Consider the following 23,220-nt stretch of genomic DNA (forward strand, 5'->3'; position numbering starts at 1 on the left):
AGTACACCTGAACTGAGAAAGTTTGGGAACTTCCGAGTTAGGAGGTTATACAATAATTCACATAAGAGATTATGGTGGCTTGGAATAACAGGCTGAGAGCGATGGAGGTGCTGAGAAATGGTCAGATTCTGCATATATTTTAAAGGTGCAGCCAACAGGGCTATTGGGAGTATGACAGAAGGAGAGCAACCAAGAAGGACTTCAGGGGTTTGACCTGAGTTGTCACTACCAGTTGGGGAGGAAGATCAGGATCACCCTTGGTCATATCCAGTTCGAGATGCTGAAGTAGACAAACAAGTGGAGTTCCTGAGAAGGCAGTTGACTATCCAAGTCTGCAGTTCAGGGGAGAGGTCTGGGCTGCAGAAAGGAGTGTGAAATCATCAGTTTGTGAGACTGGAGATCACCAGCAAATTAATGTCACTTCAGAGCACTACAACACATAATATTTCTAGTTCATATTTGTATCTATAATTGATATCATGGTACGTGGCACATAGGCAATTATTGAATATCTAAATACCTATTTTTTACAAGGGTAAAGCATGTACATAGCACAAAATTTTAGTAGATACAAGAGGGTATGCACTGAAAAGTTAGTCTTTATCCCACCCCTGACTCCTAGTTCCTCTGGTGACACCAGTGTTATCAGTGTGTATCCCCTGAGAAGTAATTCATGTACATTCAAGGGTATATGTGTGCGTATATGTCATAGTAAATCTTTTTACTCTTACAAAAGTGTGGTATCCAACACATACTCTTCTATACCCTACTTGGTTTCACTTAACAATATATACTCTGTGTCAGTACATATGAGCAGCTCTATTCATTTTTTACTGCTGCAGAATATTCCATTGTGTGGAGGCACCATAATTTATTTAATCAGCATCCTATTTATGAACATTTAGGACATTTGCAATTAGGTTGTTTCAATTGCAAACAGTGCTACGATGTGGATTCTTATTCACGTGTCTTTGAGCATATGCATAAGCACATTTATTCACAGTAAATCTCAATCAAAAGGTATCTCAGTTAAATATTATTAAATGTTTTAAGTTGACCTCTATAGAAGTTGTACCAATTTACACTTCACACAAACAAAATGTGAGAATGCTTGTTTCCCTGCATCATAGTCAACAAAGTGTGTTCAACCTTTGTTGCCAATCTGTTTAGTGGAAAACGGTATCTCACTGTATTTAATTTAATTTCTCCTATTATGAAAAAAAATGACCATATTTTCATTTATTTAAACTTTCCTAGGATACGTGGATGATTTCTAAACAATTTTAAGTAACTAAAGTTGACATGCTAGAGAAAGAATGCCAAATATTATTAGGTGTGCTTAAGTATTGAGGATGATGCTAGACCTCTGAAATCAAAATATTCTGACGGAATTTGTCTTGAAAGTGAAATAATTCACGTTCGACAACTCTTGTTAGATTGTCCTGTTAGTTATCCTAGCAACCGATCTGTTGGGTGACTGAATTCACTGTCTTGGGTTTGTTGTGTATGTGTGTTGTGCCCAGAGTTCATCATTGAATATGAAGATGCAATGCACGAGGCAGGGCTGTGGCATCACCAAACTGAAGTTTCCGGAACGCACACCACAGCCCAGCTGAAGCTGTCGCCTTATGTGAACTACTCCTTCCGAGTGATGGCAGTGAACAGCCTCGGGAGCAGCTTGCCCAGCGAGGCATCTGAACAGTATTTGACTAAAGCCGCAGGTAAAGCAGGATGTCCGTGATATGAAACAAAATCGAAAAGTTTTCCACCATTTGAAAAAGACCAAAACTTACACGTATGTGGCTGCTTACCTTTTAGAACCAGATAAAAATCCCACGGCTGTGGAAGGACTAGGATCAGAGCCTGATAATTTGGTAATTACATGGAAGGTGAGCTATGTATGAAGCCTTTAGCTTTCCTTGGTATATTTTACAGTGAAAAAATTGTTTTAAAATAATATTTGTATTAAAATTCCATTTCATCCATTTTGGGGGAAAAATATATATTATATATCTTTATTTAAGAGACAATATTACATAGTAGTTCAAAGCTTGATCCTTGGAGGCAAAATGAATGGGTGCAAATCCCAGCTTTGCCACTTACTCTGTGACTTTAAGCCAGTTGTTTAACGTCGCCATTATGTATCTGTATGATGGAAATAATAACAGGACCAACCTCAAGATTAGAGGAGTTAATGCATTATAAGGCACTAGAACAGTGCCTAGCACATATATGTGCTCAAAATATGCTAGCTAATATTATCATCATTATAGAGAACCATCTAGAAGACATTAATCCAAGCAGTCAACGTCTTCTTTTTTTTTGTTTCAGCTTATGTGTATTTTCTGGACTCGGAAAATTAACATACATTTACTTGTGTAATTTTAAAGCTTATTTTAGATAGATCCTTACATGCATACTTATATGCATACACATTTGTACATGCTTATATATAGACATACATGTAGAAACAAGATAGAAGGACAAGCCAACCTTTTTTTTGTTTGTTTTGTTTTGTTTTGTTGTGTGAGATCAGCCCTGTGCTAAGATCTGCCAATCCTCCTCTTTTTTTGCTGAGGAAGACTGGCCCTGGGCTAACATCCATGCCCATCCTCCTCTACTTTATATGGGACGCCACCACAGCATGGCTTGCCAAGCAGTGGGTCAGTGCGCGCCCGGGATCCGAACCGGCGAACCCCGGGCTGCCGCAGCGGAGCCTGCGCACTTAACCGCATGCGCCACTGGGCTGGCCCCCCAACCTTTTTTTTTTTACAAAGAAAAAAACAGTTCACAAGTTTCAGTCTCCAAGTAAAATAGACAATGATGTACTGTCACACAAACAGGAATATGTAAAAGAAACTGTATTACTGAAATGTTTGAAGTCACCCACCCTGACTGTGGAGCCAGAGTTTGAGAGGCTTATGTGGTGTTTACTACTTTGAGATAGAAATTAACAACCTTTGAAATGTTGATCCCAAACAAGCTTCGAATCTCATCACAAATGAAAAAAAGATAAAAGGTCCCTGGAGAAAATTGTTAATAGCTTGTATTGAAGTGTTTCAGTGCTCACTTTATTGAAGTCTGGGAATTGAGTTTGCTGTTCCAGTAAAAGGTTGTGCAGTCGATCTGTTTTTTCAGCTCTGATTATTTGACTTTTCTTGTAGCCCTTGAATGGTTTCGAATCTAATGGGCCAGGCCTTCAGTACAAAGTTAGCTGGCGCCAGAAAGACGGTGATGATGAATGGACATCTGTGGTTGTGGCCAATGTATCCAAGTATATTGTCTCGGGCACGCCGACTTTTGTTCCATACCTGATAAAAGTCCAGGCCCTGAATGATGTGGGGTCTGCTCCAGAGCCAGCTGTGGTCATGGGACATTCTGGAGAAGACCGTAAGTGTCTGATGCTGTTTTGTCTATACTTTTCTCCAGCAGAACAGACTTAATCAAGGTACAACCCAAGGCTATTTCCAGAGGTGCTTAGATTGGGAGGGCGGGAGGGAGGCAGCAATTATTTTGCTCAATGTTTCTGCATTTAAACAGCCTGCTATGTAGAAAATAGGTTCAGAATATTAAAGGTTATATTATTCTCAAAAATCAAATGAACAGAGATCAAAAAATCTACTCTCAGTCCTTGATAATTCACAGAATAGGGCTGGGGCATGCTTAAAGCCAAAATTATTAGACAGTGACATTTTTGAATGAAATTCAAAATAGCATTGATACTTCTGCCCCCCTTCTCTGTCTTTCCCTAGTCCCGATGGTGGCTCCTGGGAATGTGCGTGTGAACGTGGTGAACAGTACCTTAGCCGAGGTGCACTGGGACCCGGTACCTCTGAAGAGTATCCGGGGACACCTGCAAGGCTATCGGGCAAGTGAAGGGAGCCCTTTCGTGTCCTTTCCTTGGGACGGGACCCCAGCACATGCCAGATGCACTTCTCTTGGTTGCAGAGTTCCTCTGGTTTATCGCCTCAGGCAGGCCACAGCTAAAGCACCCCAACTAGAGCTGAATCAAAATCTCACTGCATCCAAAGTGAGGAAGAAATGTTCTCTCCATTTTTCCCGCAGATAATCTAGCATCCTGCCAACTAAACAATTAACAGATGTGCAAAATGGGGGAAATTAATGTGTAAAAAACTAGAATATAACAAAATGCATCTAGCTTTAAAGCAATACTTCTCACACGTGTTGGACACTCAAAATTATCCTGAAAATAATGTAGACTTTTTTTTAATAATTCAGATTGTAATTCAAGATCCTATAGTCCTAACAGGGTCAGCCTTATGAACAGCAATTATCTTTGTTCTTAGGAAGCATAGAAAGACTGATTCATAGAGATTTTTGACTGATAAGCTGTCAAAGAACTGTGGGTTTTTACACCCACAGTCACTACTTTGATTTGTTAACCCTGACTCCTAGAGGGCGCTTTTGACACTGCATCCTGTCAATTTTGTTTTTTTCTCTAACATTGCCAGATTCTCTATATATGTTGACTTCTCTCGAAAATGCCTTTAAACTCCTAAGAAGAATTTAAGAAGACTTAATAAACAACAGTTCTGGATTTTTGACCAAAGTTAATCAACACTTTGCTTATCCATCTCTCCAAAATCTGTCCTACAATTTAATACAAAAAAAAAAGTACTTTTAATTAGGCGATGCAGTTTGGCTTAGTGAGAGAGCCCCGGACTTGGAGTGGAGGGTCCACTGTGGCCTTAATAGCCCTGTGGCTTTGGGCAAATCACTCAGTAACCTGGGGGTTCATCTGTACTATAAATAATAAGAAAAATAATAAGAAAAGCTTCACTGTGGTTTTTAGGATTAAAGTAAATGATATATTTTACATGAAGTTGTATTAACTCTGGAAAAGTATATAAATATTAGGCAGTAATTTTTATTTTTAGAGGATTTTATATAAGTAAGACACTTAAATAGTTCTATTGTCTTCCATTTCCTATGTTCTGGAGAGAACTGTATGGGTGTCATGCCATTTCATTTATTTCGCTTATACTCCTCCCACAAAATAGTATAGCCCAGCTTCCTCACATATTCTTAATTTCCCTCATTATCTGTGGGCTTCTACTCTCTTGCCTCAGAATCAATATCTATCAGTTTTTCCAGTAATCTTCTTCTAAAATGCACCAAGGGAATTTTCTGGAAAATAAATAATAAAACTTTAATTTTATGAGTATGCGGAATCTTGTTTGCTCCCTTGTACGTCCCTGAATTTTGTTCTTGCTCTTTCAGATTTACTACTGGAAGGCACAGACTTCATCTAAAAGAAACAGGCGCCACATCGAGAAAAAGATCCTCACTTTCCAGGGCAGCAAGACTCACGGCATGTTGCCCGGGCTGGAGCCCTTTAGCCACTACACACTGAACGTCCGCGTGGTCAATGGGAAAGGAGAGGGCCCAGCCAGCCCCGATAGAGTCTTTAATACTCCAGAAGGAGGTATGGGGTGGACATGTTACCGCACCAGGTCCGTTTTTGCCCGCCACCCAGAAAGCCAATCACCGAGATGACGAGATTGCAGAGAGAGAGTTTAATCACAAGGCAGCCAAGTGAGGAAAACGGGAGAACAAGTCTCAAATCCGCCTCCCCGAAAATAGGGACTCAGGAGTATTTATGGGGAAGGGGGCAAGGTGGTCTGAAATGATTGGAGGTGAGGAGAGATGAGGTAGTTGATGATCTGCACAAGCACAGTCAGGCTTCATGTCTCTAGGACACATGTTCACAGAATGGCGGCATTAGCATGCCCTAAGGGTGGAGTTCCAACCTCTTGCTGTCAAAAGGGCCCAGTTGATGGGTTGGTGGTCTCAATCTGGCCTGAAGTAGACAAAGTGTTCAGTTCCTGAAAAAAATAGCTCAAACACCCATTACCGTGGTAACCCAGGCTCCAGGGAGATGTCATTTATAGGAACCTAGTGGGAGTCAGATAGCATATTGCCCAAACAGCACAGTTAACAATGAGTAAATTTATCATGCAGATTTAAGTCCTGCCTTCCATTCTGATAAGTTTCTAGGTAAGGCTATCCCCTCCTTCTTCCTGGTAGAGGGAAGATACCTTTACAAATGGAAATTTTCTTTACAAATGTAAATGTCTCCTATAAAGGGTAGCCAGAACTAAGAATGGGCTTAGCATGACCCACCCATGTACCCGGAGATGTCTACAGTAATGGCCTTTTCTGGGGCAGGCCTCCCATCCCAAACTCCTTTGGTCAGTTAGTGGGGGTGGGGGTCAAAATGTCATTCAGGCAGAGACATATTTTGAGTTGGCAAATTCCAATCCCCCATAGTTACTAGCTGCTTAATCATCAATGGCTGTTTGCCAGTTTCAGACATGTCTCTGAGATCCTAGGAACATATGGCACATCCTAAGAGGCTTTGCATGACAAAAGGGCCCCAAATAAGATATATTCTGGAAGCCAAATGTGATTTTCCCATGGATGAACACTGCGCGCACAAGGCTGGCAAAGTGTCAGTTCATATATGGTCTGAGGGTGTGTGGAAGGCTCCAGAACACAAAATGCTGCCCTAAAACCCCCTCTCTCGACTTAAAATTTTTCTCCACACTTAGTCACACTGTCAGAAACCTTGCCAATGTGATGTTTATTTGGATCATTAACTTGCTGACCTGAAGCAAGATGTGTAAATTCTCTAAGCCTCAGTTACGTCATCTGGAAAGCGTGAGAACTCATGTGATAACCTGAGAAAAACATCTGGAAAGGAAAATAATTCTCTACGTTGTAGTTTTCTTCTTTCTCAGTGCACTACATAGTTTATGCTAACGTTGAGCTGAGTTAGATGGTTGGAAGTCTTGACAAAAAGGGTTGGGAAGAGAAGGGAAAGGTCATCGCAAGTCTGGACCACTGCAAGGGGAGGAGGAAGGGAGGACCAAACATGGGTTGATGTCGGGGCTGGGGCAGGAGGAGTCTGAGCACAGGGACATGGGAGCCTAGTGGATGAGAGAGAGAGGGGCCATGGAGTAAGAAAGATGAGGAAGGATTTGCAAAGGCACTGAATGGGCTTTACCTATTGTGAACTTTGCCTCAAGCCAGTATTGAAAATGAGCCAGATGACTTCTATGGATTCCTTAGGTCTTTTACATAAAAGCAGTTCACAAACAAACCCTGTCCTGGCTCCTGGCTGAAGGGCTCGTGATCTTGGCAGCTGCCCTGCAGCCCCTAGGAGCCATCCTGTGTCCCAACTCCCATCTCATTATAATGGCTTGTCCTGGGTCCCATTGCTCCTTAGAGGTTAGGGGCTCTTTCCACTCGAGGCTTTCACTAGTGAGACCCCACAATGATCCTTTAGATGGTTCAGGGGAAAGTGTCATAGAAGAGATGAACAGAGGATTAAAGGATAAAGAAGAGAGGAAGTAGAATGTCCGAAGATACAAAGGTATGAAACAGCATGGCTCCTTCCGGGAACTGCAAGTTGTGTAGCCAGGAATGGTGAGAAAAGAGAGAAAGGTCAGCTCACCTAGGGAGGACCTACAGCATGGATGGTCTTAAGTGCTATGGATATTAACCTGTAAGCCAGAGGCTCTTAACCTGGGGACTGTAGTCTCAGGGGGTCAATGAATGAGTTTAAGGAGCTCCATGAACCCCCTAATATTGTATGAAAAATGTATGTATTTTTCTGGGGAGAGTTTATGGCTGTCATCAGATTCTCAAAAGGGTCTGTGAGCTCCAAAAGTTAAGAGCCACTGGTAGGTTTGGGGAAGCTTAGAATTATGTACCAGGACTGTTATAGGCCCAGGTAAAGACCATCAAGGGTCTGAGGTGGGGCGGTGGCAGAGAGGAGAGGAGGGAATGGATATGGTTGAGATGAACGAGGTGGAATTGACAGGATTTAGTGTCCTGAGAGATGGTGGAAATGGGGCAGTGGGAGAAATTCAGGTTGACTGCCTGGTTTCTGGCCAGCCTTGGTGGTCTAGTGGTGAAGATTAGGCACTCTCACTACCGTGGCCCAGGTTCGTTTCCCGGTCAGGGAACCACACCACCTGTCAGTCGGTTGTCATACCGTGGCAGGTGCATTTTGCTGTGATGCTGACAGACTAGGATGTGGCCGCCCACTTACGAAAAATAATTGGCTATGAAAAACCCTATGAATAGCAGCGAAGCATTGTCTGATACAGCACCCGAAGGTGAGAGGATGATGCAAAAAGACCAGGCAGCGTTCAGCTCTGCTCTACACTGGGTCGCTAGGAGTCAGAATTTGCTGGATGGCACTAACAACAACTCTGGTTTCTGGCTGGAGTGACAGGAGGGACAGTGGTGCTATTAATGGGTCTAGGGAATATGGTAGGTTGGGTAGAGGAGGTAACAATCATGAGGGAGAGAGCTGCCACCATCCATCATCCTCAAGAGGAAGTGAGTGAAAGAAGACTGGGCATGTTTCCTCTGGTAGTTGGCCAGCCTCTGCCATAGAGAATCTGACACCCCACAGGCCTTCCCCAGAGCAGGGGTTTGCCAGTCATCGGGGCTTTGGGGCTTTTGTGCATCACCTCGAGATTCTGGGCATCTGTCTGTCTGCTCTCCGGATAGGAACTCCTCTGCACCTGGGCAGGCTGGCTCATGCCCAGAGCACAGCAGACAGGGTGCTCTGACTGTTTGGAGACAGCTGGTTTGTTGGGGAAAACAGTCCTTAATAGCCCAGAACACAGCTGCTTCTACTAAGAGGTCTAGTTAGAATAGTTTCACTTAGTCACTAATTTCCTTTCATTAAGACACCATTCATGAAACAAATAAGTACTGTCACTTTTAAAAATATTGGTTTGGGGGCCGGCCTGGTGGCGTAGCAGTTAAGTGCACGTGCTCCGCTGCATGGCCTGGGGGTCACAGGTTCAGATCCCGGGTGCACACTGACGCACCGCTTGTGAAGCCATGCTATGGCGGCGTCCCGAAGTAGAGGAAGATGGGCAAAGATGTTAGCCCAGGGCTAATCTTCCTCAGCTAAAAGAGGAGGATTGGCAAGAGATGTTAGCTCAAGGCTAATCTTCCTCACACACACTATATATATATGTATATATATATATTGGTTTGGGTCCATATAAAGGCAAAATCTTTATGTATTTTGAGAGGATGGTTTTAATGAGTCTAAATGGAAATGGTGAGAAAAAGAGGAAAAGATTAGCCAAACGGGTCCCCGTCACAGGTTTCTGTTAATCTATTTTCAGCTGAATCAGGAGCAAGAATGAGTTACAGAAAACAAAAACGTTGATGAGTTGTGTGGACGTGGTGAAATATGTCATTTTAATACATTTTGAAACATTCAGAAACCTTTGCGTTGACTGTATGTTCTCACTGTAAGTCCCCAGTGCTCCATCATCTCTGAAGATTGTGAACCCCACACTAGACTCGCTCACTTTGGAATGGGATCCACCGAGCCGCCCGAATGGCATTTTGACCGAGTACACCTTAAAATATCAGCCCAGTAAGTTATTGGGAGAAGGGAAAGGGGAAACATGGTTTAAAAAAGGGAAAAAACTTAACTGGTATCTTAATATACAAACTGGTTATTTTTTTATAGCTGTAGAATGTATACTTATACCTTCAAGTGTTATTCCAGAAGGAACTTCAAATCATACTTTTTAAAGAAAAATGACATATATGCTATTGAAAATTAAGCAGTGTGTAGAACAAGGCAGACTTTTGAGTGTGAGGTGTAGGTGGGGCTATTGTTAGGTCAGGTAGGCATTATCTGTAAGTGGAGTATAGTAAAAGCAGCGGGGTTCCTCTGGCACAAGGGCTCTGAAGATGAAGTGTGGGGTCGTTTATCAATACATGACTCCATCTGCAAAAACACAGAGATAAGAAATGCAATTGTGATTCAACTATAAAAGTCCCCTAGCTAGAAGCCAATGGGTGAGAATACATTTCCCCTTGTTATGCCATATTATAGAAGCTATAAAAAGTTATCGGTTATGTCAGGCAAAGGGTGACTAGGATTACAAAAGCCAATGTAATCTAGGTTTAACATTTTTGATTGACACGTTTATTTGTAATAGTATTCTTATAGCAATTAATGGAGAATGCACTTGTTTATTATTTCTTATTGACAGTTAACAGCACACATGAATTAGGCCCTCTGGTAGATTTGAAAATTCCTGCCAACAAGACACGCTGGATTTTAAAAAATTTAAATTTCAGCACTCGGTATAAGTTTTATTTCTATGCACAAACATCAGCAGGATCAGGAAGTCAAATAACAGAGGAAGCGGTAACAACTGTGGATGAAGGTAAGATGGGTATGTATAAAATCCGTATAACTATAAGTATCCTGAGACAAAATCTTTAACCTAAGTTTATGCTTTCTCCTTCTTACCATGGAGCGTCCATCTTAACCAATTAATACAAACCCTTACTTGTAATTTCTCATTCTGATGTATATATAATCAATTATTTAATTCATATTAGAATAACAATTTGATATTTATTTTCCAAGTCTATGTGAAATTTTTAAACTTATATTAAAATATTGAGATGCGATTGGGAAATTGCAGTATTTTGCCACACTTGAATTTGAAGTTCAAGGCAATGATTTTTCCTATCTGCAAGTTAATATATATATATACACACACACATACATACACATACATATAATATACGTATATATTCACACACAGACATAGTTACCTATACACAAATAAATATATGTAATTCTAGTTCTGGTCTTGATTCACTGGAAAGTAATTTGCTGGTCCACGTACTGATTTAGGTTTTCTAGCAAGGAAATTGAAACAGTTATTAAATAGTACATTTATTTCATATTTGAGCATGGAACTTTGTATTTTGGTATGCCATCTGGTACAGAGAAAGCAAAGTAGCCCCATTACAGTATTGAGAAAAGGAATTCACACTTCCTTTCATGTTTTTAAAAATAATTTTGAAAAACTTTAGATTCAATGAAAACAATCAAATATATTATAAAAGATTTTCTGTTTTTGCATGTCTCTAAATTATAGAATTGCTTAAAGATTATTTATTTGATTATCTTCCATAGCATAAGAAATTGACATTTCTACCCAAAAAAAATTGGTTTGAAATATGCTAAGCCTTCTTATATAATAGGCAAGTATGAATAATGCACCTTAAGTAATGTTTGGATTTGATTGCTGGGTAAGTTTGGGAACACCAACCTGTCTTTGTCTCCTGTACCTGATGGGGTACACTTCACTCGTCTTGCATGCTTTAGCATTTTAATAAGTGTTTTTATATAGCTTTACATGCTCCTTGGTGTGTTACATCTAACTATATAGTGTCCTATTTCTGTTTCCCTTCATTAAAGCTGGTATTCTCCCACCTGATGTAGGTGCAGGCAAAGGTAAAATAATTCATCTGCATGACTTTATACATGTGTGCAATTTGCAATGTTAAACATGGGGAAGTGCAGCATGGGTTAAAAGAGAAAATAAAATGAGCTTTGAAACACCAAAAGAAAGAGAAGATCTTGGAAGATCTTGGCTTTAACATTAATGTCTAGTCTTTTTTTACAAATAGCCACACCTTGAATTCCCCTAAAACTTTTTCTCAAGACTTATCCCTGGTACAAATGCTAATCTTAGCTTTTAATGATATGATTGTGGCTGGGTCAGAAAGGACCAAAACTGTGGATTTGTCACAGATCCTCTATATGGCCATGCCATATTTTAGGGGTTCAAAAATATTAGTCCTGTGATGAAAACAGCCTGTGAGAAATCCTATCAACCGAGCTTCCTGTTCTAATCTAAAGTAGCTGTCCTCCTCACAGACGCAGTGTACACTCTGCTGGCATTACACTACACTGTCCATTTGGAATTTTGGCTTCGCAGTACCCTCCAACTGGCCCGAGGCTAAACATCCCCCCACTGGGATCCCCTGTGAGCAAGTCTTCCAGTTGACCTGCGTGCTCTACTCAGTTGTGTTCTTCTATCTTGTCTTCACCAAATGGCTCATGTCTCCTCCTCCTAGGTAATAGGCAGCAATCACAGTGGGTTACTTTTGTTCTCCTTTATTTCTCAAAGCTCTCTGGGTGAGAAAGATTTGTTGGGAGAATGGTGCTTGAATAAATTGTAGTAGTCTTCCACCTGAGACAATCCCAAAGACCCCCAATCTTTGACCCTTGGCTGTTGGTTGGTCTGTTAGCTTTTTAGAGAGCAGCGGAGTCCCAGCCACAGGGCGCTGTTGTCGTGTGCACTACGCCTGGCCAGGGGTTTTCATGGGCTTTGACAAACTAAATGAGTACAAATAGGAATGAAGAAAAAGAAGACTAAGAGAAATAAGTGCTTTGCCCAAAATTAATCAAATCGTGTGAGCTTAGGTCTGATACATATTTTCTGTTTTCTTAGAAGTCTGCTTGTATTCAGTCTTGGTAAATTATTCAATAACTCCCAGATCTACCTGATCTATACCAGGTAATAAATAACTCCCAGATCTATCTACCCATCTATCTACACCAGATAGATCTGAGAGTTATTGAATAAGAACTGTAGCCATTTTCAGTAATCTTAATAATGTTGTATATGTGTTTTTAGACTTGAAAGAACAAAGTTGTAAAAATTCAAAATCTCTACAATATTGTAGAAAGACGTAAACCTCTCTTTTATACAGATGCTTCTTTCCTGGGATAATTAGATATCAATTTAAATCCTGAGTCATTTTACAATAATTTACTGCTATGTCCCCCTAGTAATGGTTCTCTGAGGCATCCAGAGAAAGCCTGGCCCCCTCCTGCGCAGTGGACACGTCGCTGCGGCTCCGCCTGGAGTCGGGAGCAGAGCACTTGCCCTGCAACAGGGCTGCCTGTGAAGTGAGTCTGAGTTTCCCTTGACTTGTCTTGTTAGAAGAGGATATGCGTTCCACTGGAAAAAAATGTCACCTGCTGATTTTAATGAATTAAAACTAACTAAAAGAAATCTTTATTAAAATAGTTTAGGTTTTACCATTTAATGTGACTAAATTGAATTGTGAGTTACTTATGATTATAGAGCCAAGTGAAAATGGAGTGTTGGAAGGTTCAGGAAGCCCCCAATGTTGAAATCTGATGGATCGCGGATAAGAAGAGAAATAGTGTTTAAATTAAAAAAGAAAACTAAATCTAACCTTATTTTCTATATTGCTTCTTTTAATAGTGCGCCAGTAATTAAACATTGCTTGCATAAGAAGATGACATTTTACCATGATAAGACTTTAAACTGCTCAGGAATAATTTATTATCCTAGGTCTTCCTTCCTCAAAAATATTTCCTTTTTCAATCTAAGAATGACTTCTATCCTCTTCTCTATTTTCCTTCTCCATGCAGAGTTTAGATACTCGCTGAGAGAGAAGAAAAGTAAAAATGTTCCATGATCCTTCCAAACTTTAATGTTTTTATATATCTTTTATATTTTAATTTAAAACAGCATGAAAGAGAATAAATAAGAAATGGGTCCTTGAGAGAAAACATGTGTGATATCCTTAGCTATAGAAGCATCAGCTTCTAATGATTTTAATTCACTTCTGATCAAAGAGGAGAAAAGAGATGCATCTGAGTTTACATTTTTAAATTTTCTTACAGATTTTAAGAGATGTTAATGAAACTCAACCCTCAAGCTTTCAAATATATAATTACAAAAGAATTATTTAAACCACAAAGTAGAAGCCAGGCTAATTCAATTAGCTATATAATGCCATACTAACTCTTTTCCTTAATATTCTCCTGAATTTGAACAATTTGAGCATGGAAATACTCTTGAGATCTTCAGGAGTCACTTATTTTGATCTGTGTCCTTGTTTAGTTAAAGCCCCTTAGTATCTGTGTAAGATTTGTAGTTGTTTGGCTGCATTTGTTCAATTTCTGTGTCCCTTTAAATAGTTTCAGGGTCTGGGACTCTAGGAGATAGACCTGTGAAGGCATCTATAGAAATGAACCAAAAACTCGCAGATAATGGATTTGAGTTATGGTTGGAGTATTGCTGACGGATGGACACTGCTTTATCCATAGCATTTTACTTTCTCACCCTTGGGACCAGTCATGAGAACACTTTTGGGGGTGACGAGTTGAGGTAGGGGAATAGGGAGAAACTAACTGGTAAGACAGGAACTAAACCTGGTTCTTGACCTAATTAGCAGCCAACTGTGGTCAGCCAGTTAGGACTGAGCAGAGGAGAGCACTGAGGAGCTGATGAGGAATCCTCTGTGGTCAGATTCTCACTGTATAATTATACCAGAGTTGGTCCCGCCACTGCCAATTAGCTTAAGAAACAAGGAAAAGCTAAAGAACTAGTAAATAAAAATCAGATTTAAAGTTCACAACTTTATTTGGCCTGAACCAAAAAAAAAAGACTGTATAGAAGGTTCACTCAGTTCAACAACTAACGTCTATCTGACACGTAAAACGCACCAGCCTTTTTTAAGGCACTGTGTGTCAAAATAGTAAGATAGATGCTGTCTTTGATATGCTTAAAATCTGGCAGGTAAGACCAACACATAAAAAAGAAAAAAATAGATGCTGAACTAGTAATTTGAACAAAAAGTATCTGAGCATAGAGGAATGAACCATTTATTTTGCCAGACAGTCAGGAAAAGCTTCACAAAGAAAGCAATATGGAACTGGGCCTTGAAGGACAAATAGAATTTTGGCAGATGAGTTAGGGACTGGGTGTGTGTCAGTTCTTGGCAGGGGGCATAAGCAAAAGCACAGGGTTTCAAAACTCACAGAACATTTGGGTTATACCCAGCAGTCCAGTTTGTCTGAAATGAAGAGTGTATGGAAAAGAGAACCTGAGATATGACTGAAGAGGTAGGTGGGGCCAGATGTGAGTGGTCCTTAGAGGCCATGAGTGCCCTGCTAAGGAATTTGTGTTTACCTGTGGGCAGAAATCAGCCATCCACATTTTAAACAGGGAAGTGAAGGATCAGATAGGTAGTTTAGGAAGCTAAAATGGAGGTAACTACACTGGTGGGATCTACCAAGAAAGACTTAGAGTAGGGAGAGGGACGCGAGGCAGACTGCTGAGAAAGCCCTGATGAGAAACCACACTAGCATGGGCCAGGAAATTGGCCCGTTGTCTGACACGTCATAGATGCTCAGTGAGTATTTGTTCAGTAAGAAAGTGGTTGAGTGGGGAGTAAAAGCAAGGCGAGTTAGAATTCTCTATGATAAAAGTGGCTAAGCAGCATAACCTTAGGAAATTGCAATATCTTCTCTAGTATTTAAGAATAAGCTAAATGCTCTTCTGTTGGAAGTATTTCACCGTGGTTCTCCCCTGAACATCTTCCATAATTACATCAAGACTAAATTCCTCAGTTCCATGATTCCAAAACTTTTTAAAGAAAATTAATATTTTGCCTGGGTTCTCTGCCACTGATGTTTTACACCCACGTTCATTTTTACTGTCTCTATTGATTGATCATATTCCTATCATTATCTATTCCTTTGAGAGGAAATCTCAGACCTAAAATCACTTAGGTCCACAGAAGGACTCTACATAGTTCCAAAATTGGTTTTGCTCTTTATTATTTCCTACCCTTAGCACAGAAGAGCACACGATATACATCTGATGGTGAATTATATCTCAGAGGTCAAGTGCATTATTTAATTTCTTTTTTTTTTTTAATTATTTGTTTATTGCAGTAACATTGGTTTATAACATTGTAAAAATTTCAGATGTACATCATTATACTTCTATTTCTGCATAGATTACATCATGTTCACCACCAAAATACTAATTACAACCCATCACCACACACATGTACCAAATTATCCCTTTCACCCTCCTCCCTCCCCCCTTCCCCTCTGGTAACCGCCAATCCAATCTCTGTCTCTATGTGTTTGTTTATTGTTGTTATTATCTACTACTTAATGAAGGAAATCATACAGTATTTGACCTTCTCCCTCTGACTTATTTCACTTTGCATTATACCCTCAATGTCCATCCATGTTGTCACAAATGGCTGGATTTCATCGTTTCTTATGGCTGAGTAGTATTCCATTGTGTATATATACCACATCTTCTTTATCCATTCGTCCCTTGATGGGCACTTAGGTTGCTTCAGGTCTTGGCTATTGTGAATAACGCTGCAATGAACACAGGGGTGCATGTACCTTTACAAATTGGTGTTTTCAAGTTCTTTGGATAAATACCCAACAGTGGAATAGCTGGATCATATGGTAGTTCTATCCTTGCTTTTTTGAGGAATCTCCATACTGTTTTCCATAGTGGCTGCACCAGTTTGCACTCCCACCAGCAGGGTATGAGAGTTCCCTTCTCTCCACATCCTCTCCGACACATGTTGTTTCCTGTCTTGTTAATTATAGCCATTCTGACGGGCGTGAGGTGATATCTCATTGTAGTTTTGATTTGCATTTCCCTGATAGTGATTTTGAACATCTTCTCATGTGTCTGTTGGCCATCTGTATATCTTCTTTGGAGAAATGTCTGTTCAGGTCTTTTGCCCATTTTTTAATTAGGTTGTTAGTTTTTTTGTTGTTGAGATGCATGAGTTCTTTATATGTTTGGAGATTAAGCCCTTATCAGATGTATGGTTTGCAAATATCTTCTCCCAATTGTTAGGTTGTCTTTTCGTTTTGTTGATGGTTTCCTTTGCTGTACAGAAGCTTTTTAGTTTGATGTCCCATTTGTTTATTTTTTCTATTGTTTCTCTTTCCCGGTCAGACATGGTGCTTGAAAAGATGTTGCTAAGACCGATGTCGAAGAGCGTACTGCCTATGTTTTCTTCTAGAAGTTTCATAGTTTCAGGTCTTACATTCAAGTCTTTAATCCATTTGGAGTTAATTTTTGTGTATGCTGTAAGGTAAGGGTCTACTTTCATTTTTTTGCATGTGGCTATCCAGTTTTCCCAACACCATTTGTTGAAGAGACTTTCTTTTCCCCATTGTATGTTCTTGGCTCCTTTTTCAAAGATTAGCTGTCCATAGATGTGTGGGTTTATTTCTGGGCTTTCGATTCTATTCCATTGATCTGTGTGTCTGTTTTTCTGCCAGTACCATGCTGTTTTGCTTACTATAGGTTTGTAGTATATTTTGAAATCAGGGAGTGTGATACCTCCAGCTTTGTTCTTTTTTCTCAGGATTCCTTTAGCTATTCGGGGTCTTTTGTTGTTCCATATAAATTTTAGGATTCTTTGTTCTATTTCTGTGAAAAATGTTGTTGGAACTTTGATAGGGATTGCATTGAATCTATAGATGGCTTTAGGAAGTATGGACATCTTAACTTTGTTAATTCTTCCAATCCAAGAGCACGGAATATCTTTCCATTTCTTTGTGTCTTCTTCAATTTCTTTCAGAAATGTTTTATAGTTTTCGGTGTATAGATCTTTCACCTCTTTGGTTAAGTTTATTCCTAGGTATTTTATTCTTTTTGTTGCAATTGTAAATGGGATTGTATTCTTAATTTCTCTTTCTGCTACTTCGTTCTTAGTGTACAGAAATGCAACTGATTTTTGTATGTTGATTTTGTATCCTGCAACTTTACCATATTCGTTTATTACTTCTAAAAGTTTTCTGGTGGATTCTTTAGGGTTTTCTATATATAAAATCATGTCATCTGCAAATAGTGAGAGTTTCACTTCTTCCTTTCCAATTTGGATCCCTTTTATTTCTTTCTCTTGCCTGATTGCTCTGGCTAGGACTTCCAGTACTATGTTAAATAGGAGTGGTGAGAGTGGGCATCCTTGTCTGGTTCCTGTTCTTAGAGGGATAGCTTTCAGTTTTTCACCATTGAGGATGATATTAGCTGTGGGTTTCTCATATATGGTCTTTATTATGTTGAGGTACTTTCCTTCTATACCCATTTTATTCAGAGTTTTTATCATAAATGGATGCTGTATCTTGTCAAATGCTTTCTCTGCATCTATTGAGATGATCATGTGATTTTTATTCTTCATTTTATTAATGTGGTGTATTACGTTGATTGATTTGCGAATGTTAAACCATCCCTGCATACCTGGAATAAATCCCACTTGATCATGGTGTATAATCTTTTTAACGTATTGTTGTATGCGATTCGATAGTATTTTGTTGAGGATTTTTGCCTCGATGTTCATCAGTGATATTGGCCTGTAATTTTCTTTTTTTGTATTGTCCTTGTCTGGTTTTGGTATCAGGGTAATGTCAGCCTCATAGAATGAGTTAGGGAGCTTCCCCTCCTCCTCAATTTTTTTGGAAGAGTTTGAGAAGGATAGGTATTAAGTCTTCTTTGAATGTTTGGTAGAATTCACCAGGGAAGCCGTCTGGTCCTGGACTTTTATTTTTGAGGAGGTTTTTGATTACTGTTTCGATCTCCTTACTGGTGATTGGTCTATTCAAATTCTCTACTTCTTCTTGATCTAGTTTTGGAAGGTTGTATGATTCTAAGAATTTATCCATTTCTTCCAGATTGTCGAATTGGTTGGCATATAGCTTTTCGTAGTATTCTCTTATAATCTTTTGTATTTCTGAGGTGTCTGTTGTAACCTCTCCTCTTTCATTTCTGATTTTACTTATTTGTGCCTTCTCTCTTTTTTTCTTGGTGAGTCTAGCTAAAGATTTGTCAATTTTGTTGATCTTTTCAAAGAACCAGCTCTTGGTTTTATTAATTTTTTCTATTGTTTTTTTGGTCTCTATTTCATTTATTTCTGCTCTGATTTTTATGATTTCCCTTCTACTGATTTTGGGCTTTGTTTGTTCTTCTTTTTCCAGTTCCTTTAGGTGCATTGTTAGATTGTTTATTTGAGATTTTTCTTGTTTGTTGAGACAGGCCTGTATTGCTATAAACTTCCCTCTTAGAACCGCTTTTGCTGTATCCCATAAGTTCTGGCATGTTGTATTTTCATTTTCATTTGTCTCCAGGTATTTTTTGATTTCTTCTTTGATTTCTTCGTTGACCCAATCATCGTTCAGTAGCGTTTTGTTTAATCTCCACGTATTTGTGGCTTTTCTGATTTTCTTCCTATAGTTGATTTCTAGTTTCATACCGTTGTGGTCAGAAAAGATGCTTGGTATTATTTCAATCTTCTTAAATTTATGGAAACTTGTTTTGTGGCCTAATATGTGATCAATCCTGGAGAATGTTCCATGTGCATTTGAAAAGAACATGTATTCTTCGGTTTTCGGATGGAATGCTCTGTATATATCTACTAGGTCCATCTGTTCTAGTGTGTCGTTTAAGGCCAATGTTTCCTTATTGATCTTCTGTTTGGATGATCTATCCGTTGGTGTAAGTGGAGTGTTAAAGTCCCCTACTATTATTGTGTTCCTGTCTATTTCTGTTTTTATGTCTGTTAATAATTGCTTTATATATTTAGGTGCACCTACATTGGGTGCGTAGATATTTACAAGTGTTATATCCTCTTGTTGGATTGTTCCCTTGATCATTATGTAATGCCCTTCTTTGTCTCTTTTTACAGTTTTTCTTTTAAAGTCTATTTTGTCTGATATGAGTACTGCTACCCCAGCTTTCTTTTCATTGCCATTTGCGTGGAGTATCTTTTTCCATCCCTTCACTTTCAGTTTGTGAGTGTCTTTAGGTCCAAAGTATGTCTCTTGTATGCAGCATATATATGGGTCTTGTTTTTTTATCCAATCAGCCACCCTATGCCTTTTAATTGGAGCATTTAGTCCATTGACGTTTAAAGTAGCTATTGATAAGTATGTACTTATTGCCATTTTTTAACTTTTTTTTTTTCTCAGTGTTTTATTAGTCCTTCTCTGTTCCTTTCTTCTTCTATACAGAATTGATGGTCACTTTAGTTTGACCTCTGTCTGAAAGCTGTACTCTTTAACTCCCCTCCTGCCTCCTTTTATGTTTTTGATATCATATCTAACCTCTTTTTTGTGCATTTGTAGCCATTACGTTCTTATCCTGGAAATAGATTATGTTTCCTATTTGTGGTCTTCTCTTTTCCCCTTAAATCAGTCCCCTTAACATTTCTTATAGCACTGGTTTCTTGGTGACAAACTCCTTTAATTTTTGCTTGTCTGGGAAATTTTTTCTCTCTCCTTCCATTTTGAATGATAACCTTGCTGGGTAGAGTATTCTTGGCTGTAAGTTTTTTCCTTTTAGCACTTTAAATATATCTTGCCATTCTCTTCTAGCCTGTAAGGTTTCTGCTGAGAAGTCAGCTGATAGCCTTATGGGGTTTCCTTTGTATGTAACTTGACCTTCTCTTGCGGCTTTTAGGATTCTCTCTTTATCTTTAATTCTGGACATTTTGATTATGATGTGTCTTGGTGTGGGCCTCTTTAGGTTTATCTTATTTGGGGCTCCCTGTGCTTCCTGTACCTGGATGTCTGTTTCCCTCCTTAGGTTAGGGAAGTTTTCATCTATTATTTCTTGAAATAGATTCTCTGCCCCCTTGTCTCACTCTACTCCTTCCAGGACACCTGTAACATGGATGTTAGTGCGCTTCATGTTGTCCCAGAGGTCCCTTAGACTGTCCTCACTCTTTTTAATTCTTTTCTCTTTTACCTGTTCACCTTGGGTAATTTCTTCTAGTCTTTCGTCCAGCTCACAGATCCGTTCTTCTGTATCCTCTACTCTGCTTTTGAGTCCCTCTAATGAATTTTTCATTTCCAGTATTGTATTCTTCATTTCTGATTGGTTCTTTTTTATATCTTCCATTTCTTTGTTGACATTCTCACTGAGTTCATCTATTCTTCTCCCCAGATCAGTGAGCATCCTTAACACTCTTAGTTTGAACTCTCTGTCAGGTAGGTTGCTCATTTCTGTTTCACTTAGTTCCTTTTCTGGGGTTTTGTCCTGTTCCTTACTTGGAATGTATTCTTTTGCCTCCTCATTTTGCCTCTTTCCCTGTGCTTGTGTCTATGTATTGGGTAGGTCAACTACGTCTCCTGCTCTTGGATAGGTGACCTTATGTAAGTGATGCCTTAGGAGGCTTCCAGTGTGCTTCCCTCAGTTCTCAGTGTTCCAGGGGTGACCCCTATGTGGGCTAAGTGTGTCCTTCTGTTGTGGCCTGTTTGCTCTCCCTGTAGGTGCCCAGGGAGGCCGAGTTATGCTCCTGGCCAGCTATTGCAATGCTCAGCTGCTTATAGTTGTTGTGGGCCCTTCAGTCTCTTTATCAGGTGTGGGGAGCCCCAGCATAGTTGGCTGCAAGTTCTAATACCACATTTGTGTTGCAGTATTTCTTTTAAGTGAGTAGGCCCCCAGCGTGGCAGGTTGTTAGGCTCAGGGCCTTACAATTGCTGTAAGCCTCTAGCCTATTAGGTCTCTTGTCAGCTCTCTGAGGATTGCAGCTGGGTGGGGCTGGCCTCAGGCATGGGAGCACCCAATTGTTTCAGGCTTTGGAAGGTGGGGCAAACCCCCTATGTGGGTCTTTGAGAAACACAAGTGTTCTGTAGCTGACAAGCCCTGCCGCCCACGGTCCACACACACAGTCAACACAGTCCTGCCCCGTGTGAGTGCCCCGACCTCCCGAAGCAGACCCAGTCTCTCCACGGCGGGAGCCCCACACACTCCACCACCACCCCACACTCTCCACCGGCTCCTTGTGCACGCCCTGCCCCGCTAAACTCGGCTCAGTTGCCAGGCTGCAGAGAATCCAGTCACCAATCTATGCAGGCCCACAAGTTGCCCGAGGGCTTGTTGTTGGGTGGGGCCAGTCTCTAGGGTGGGCTGCCCGCCCTGGATTAAATCGGTGCTCTAGCGGGTGGAGGAGACCCTGGGCTAGCAGGCCCCAGGGAGAACTCCAATGGCGTCTGTGTCAGCACGCCCGCACCAGGCCACAACAATGGCCACCGCCAATGTCCCAGTCCCTGGAGAGGTCTCACCTCTCACCAAGGTGCACACAGGGCCTATTAGGTGAGTCTCTTTTCACCACAGCACTGTGCACCTTTCTTTCTGGTGATTTTAGGATGCTTTCTGAAACGGGTGAGTTTGCGCGCCGGCTCTTTAAGAGCCGGTTTTAGTTTCTTTGTGAACCGGGTTTTCTGGGGGTACTCCCCAATGTTTTAGTGGCAGGCACAGTCAGATATTATGCCGCTGGTGTCGATTGTGCTGGGTCCACAAAATGCCCCCCAGCGGGGGCGCTCCCTGGCTCAGGGCCCCGCGCCTCCAGGGAGGGCTGTGTACCTGTGAGCTGCTCCCGGCGGCCGTGAAGCTGGCGGCTTGTGAAGGCGGCGTTTTTCCTCTCCAGAAGGGAGTCTCTGCCTCTTCCACCTCAGTTAGGATTGTCCGTTGTTGCAGGAGTTCCTCTCATCCAGTTTTCAGTTCTGTCTCAGGGGTAATTTTTCCACAAGTAGTTGTAAATTGGCTGTGTTCGCGGGAGGAGGTGAGTTCCGAGTCTGCTTACGCCGCCATCTTGAGTTTCTATTTAATTTCTTTAATATACTTTTTGGTCCTAAGAAGTACTGTTTCATTAAATTTGTTTCAGTAGAGGCTTTTAGCTTCTAAATTATATAACAGAATTTGGAACTTAATTTTAGAATCTGAGTAGACCCATTGACTCTTTCTGATGTACTATCCTAGGACATTTTCTCTGTGATAATAAATTGATCTTATCATTTCTTAACTACCCAAGTTAATATATCTGTAAATATGTCCTTTGTAGTTTAGGCAATGGTGGTAAGGCTGATAGAATTGTCAGCCTCAGATAGCCAAATAATATCTTTTAATGACTGTAGATGTCATCTGTACTCAGTAGCAAGTATCATATAGTCTCCATAATTTGGTGTTTTAAGAAGCTATTTAGGTTGCACTGTGATTTTTCAGAATATGGTATGTAACAAACGCTTAGCAGGTAAAACTGTCTTGCTCTCTGGGGTGTGTCAAGTGAAATAGTTCTTATCCCTTTTATTTCTTCTTTCTTAACTTCTGATAAAAGTGTGTTTTGCAATTCTTTTTGCAGATTTTCTTCCAGGTACCCTAACCATCCAACATTCCCTAAAGTAGGTATTCCTCACCTGGGGTCCGTGAACTCCCCAGAGGTAGATTCTTAAAGAAGTTTGTGACTCAAAACAGGTCAAAAGCCACTATTCTAAGGAGCATCCTTTCTCACTCCAATACAAATTCTTTAACGACCCACACTGAGATGATAAATAGAATTGAGAAGCAGCCACCCAGTATTGGGTTTTACCTTGCAGTCTCTGATATTCAGTGACCTCTGACCCCAGCATTGCCCTGCCCCATCACATCAATAAATGAAGACTCCGATGTTTCCTGGGATTATATCTAATGGACAACAGTTCACATTGTTCAGGAGCCATATAATAGAACTCATAAGTTTTAATATTGTGCATCATTATTT

General features: G+C 40.3%; 1 protein-coding gene across 1 annotated transcript in view; it reads left to right on the forward strand.

The window, feature by feature from the left end:
- NRCAM (neuronal cell adhesion molecule) overlaps positions 1 to 23,220 on the forward strand; it is a 273,400-nt gene that overhangs the window by 230,478 nt on the left and 19,702 nt on the right. The window contains exons 19-26 of the mRNA XM_087436969.1: positions 1,524 to 1,721; positions 1,819 to 1,889; positions 3,165 to 3,390; positions 3,753 to 3,868; positions 5,242 to 5,446; positions 9,311 to 9,433; positions 10,062 to 10,247; positions 11,288 to 11,323. Of these exons, the coding sequence (XP_087293095.1) occupies positions 1,524 to 1,721; positions 1,819 to 1,889; positions 3,165 to 3,390; positions 3,753 to 3,868; positions 5,242 to 5,446; positions 9,311 to 9,433; positions 10,062 to 10,247; positions 11,288 to 11,323 (1,161 nt within the window). The remainder of the gene's footprint in view (positions 1 to 1,523; positions 1,722 to 1,818; positions 1,890 to 3,164; positions 3,391 to 3,752; positions 3,869 to 5,241; positions 5,447 to 9,310; positions 9,434 to 10,061; positions 10,248 to 11,287; positions 11,324 to 23,220) is intronic.

The sequence above is a fragment of the Ceratotherium simum genome, chromosome 1 (assembly GCF_057802395.1).
Source record: "Ceratotherium simum simum isolate JZ-2026a chromosome 1, ASM5780239v1, whole genome shotgun sequence".
Lineage (NCBI taxonomy): Eukaryota > Metazoa > Chordata > Mammalia > Perissodactyla > Rhinocerotidae > Ceratotherium > Ceratotherium simum.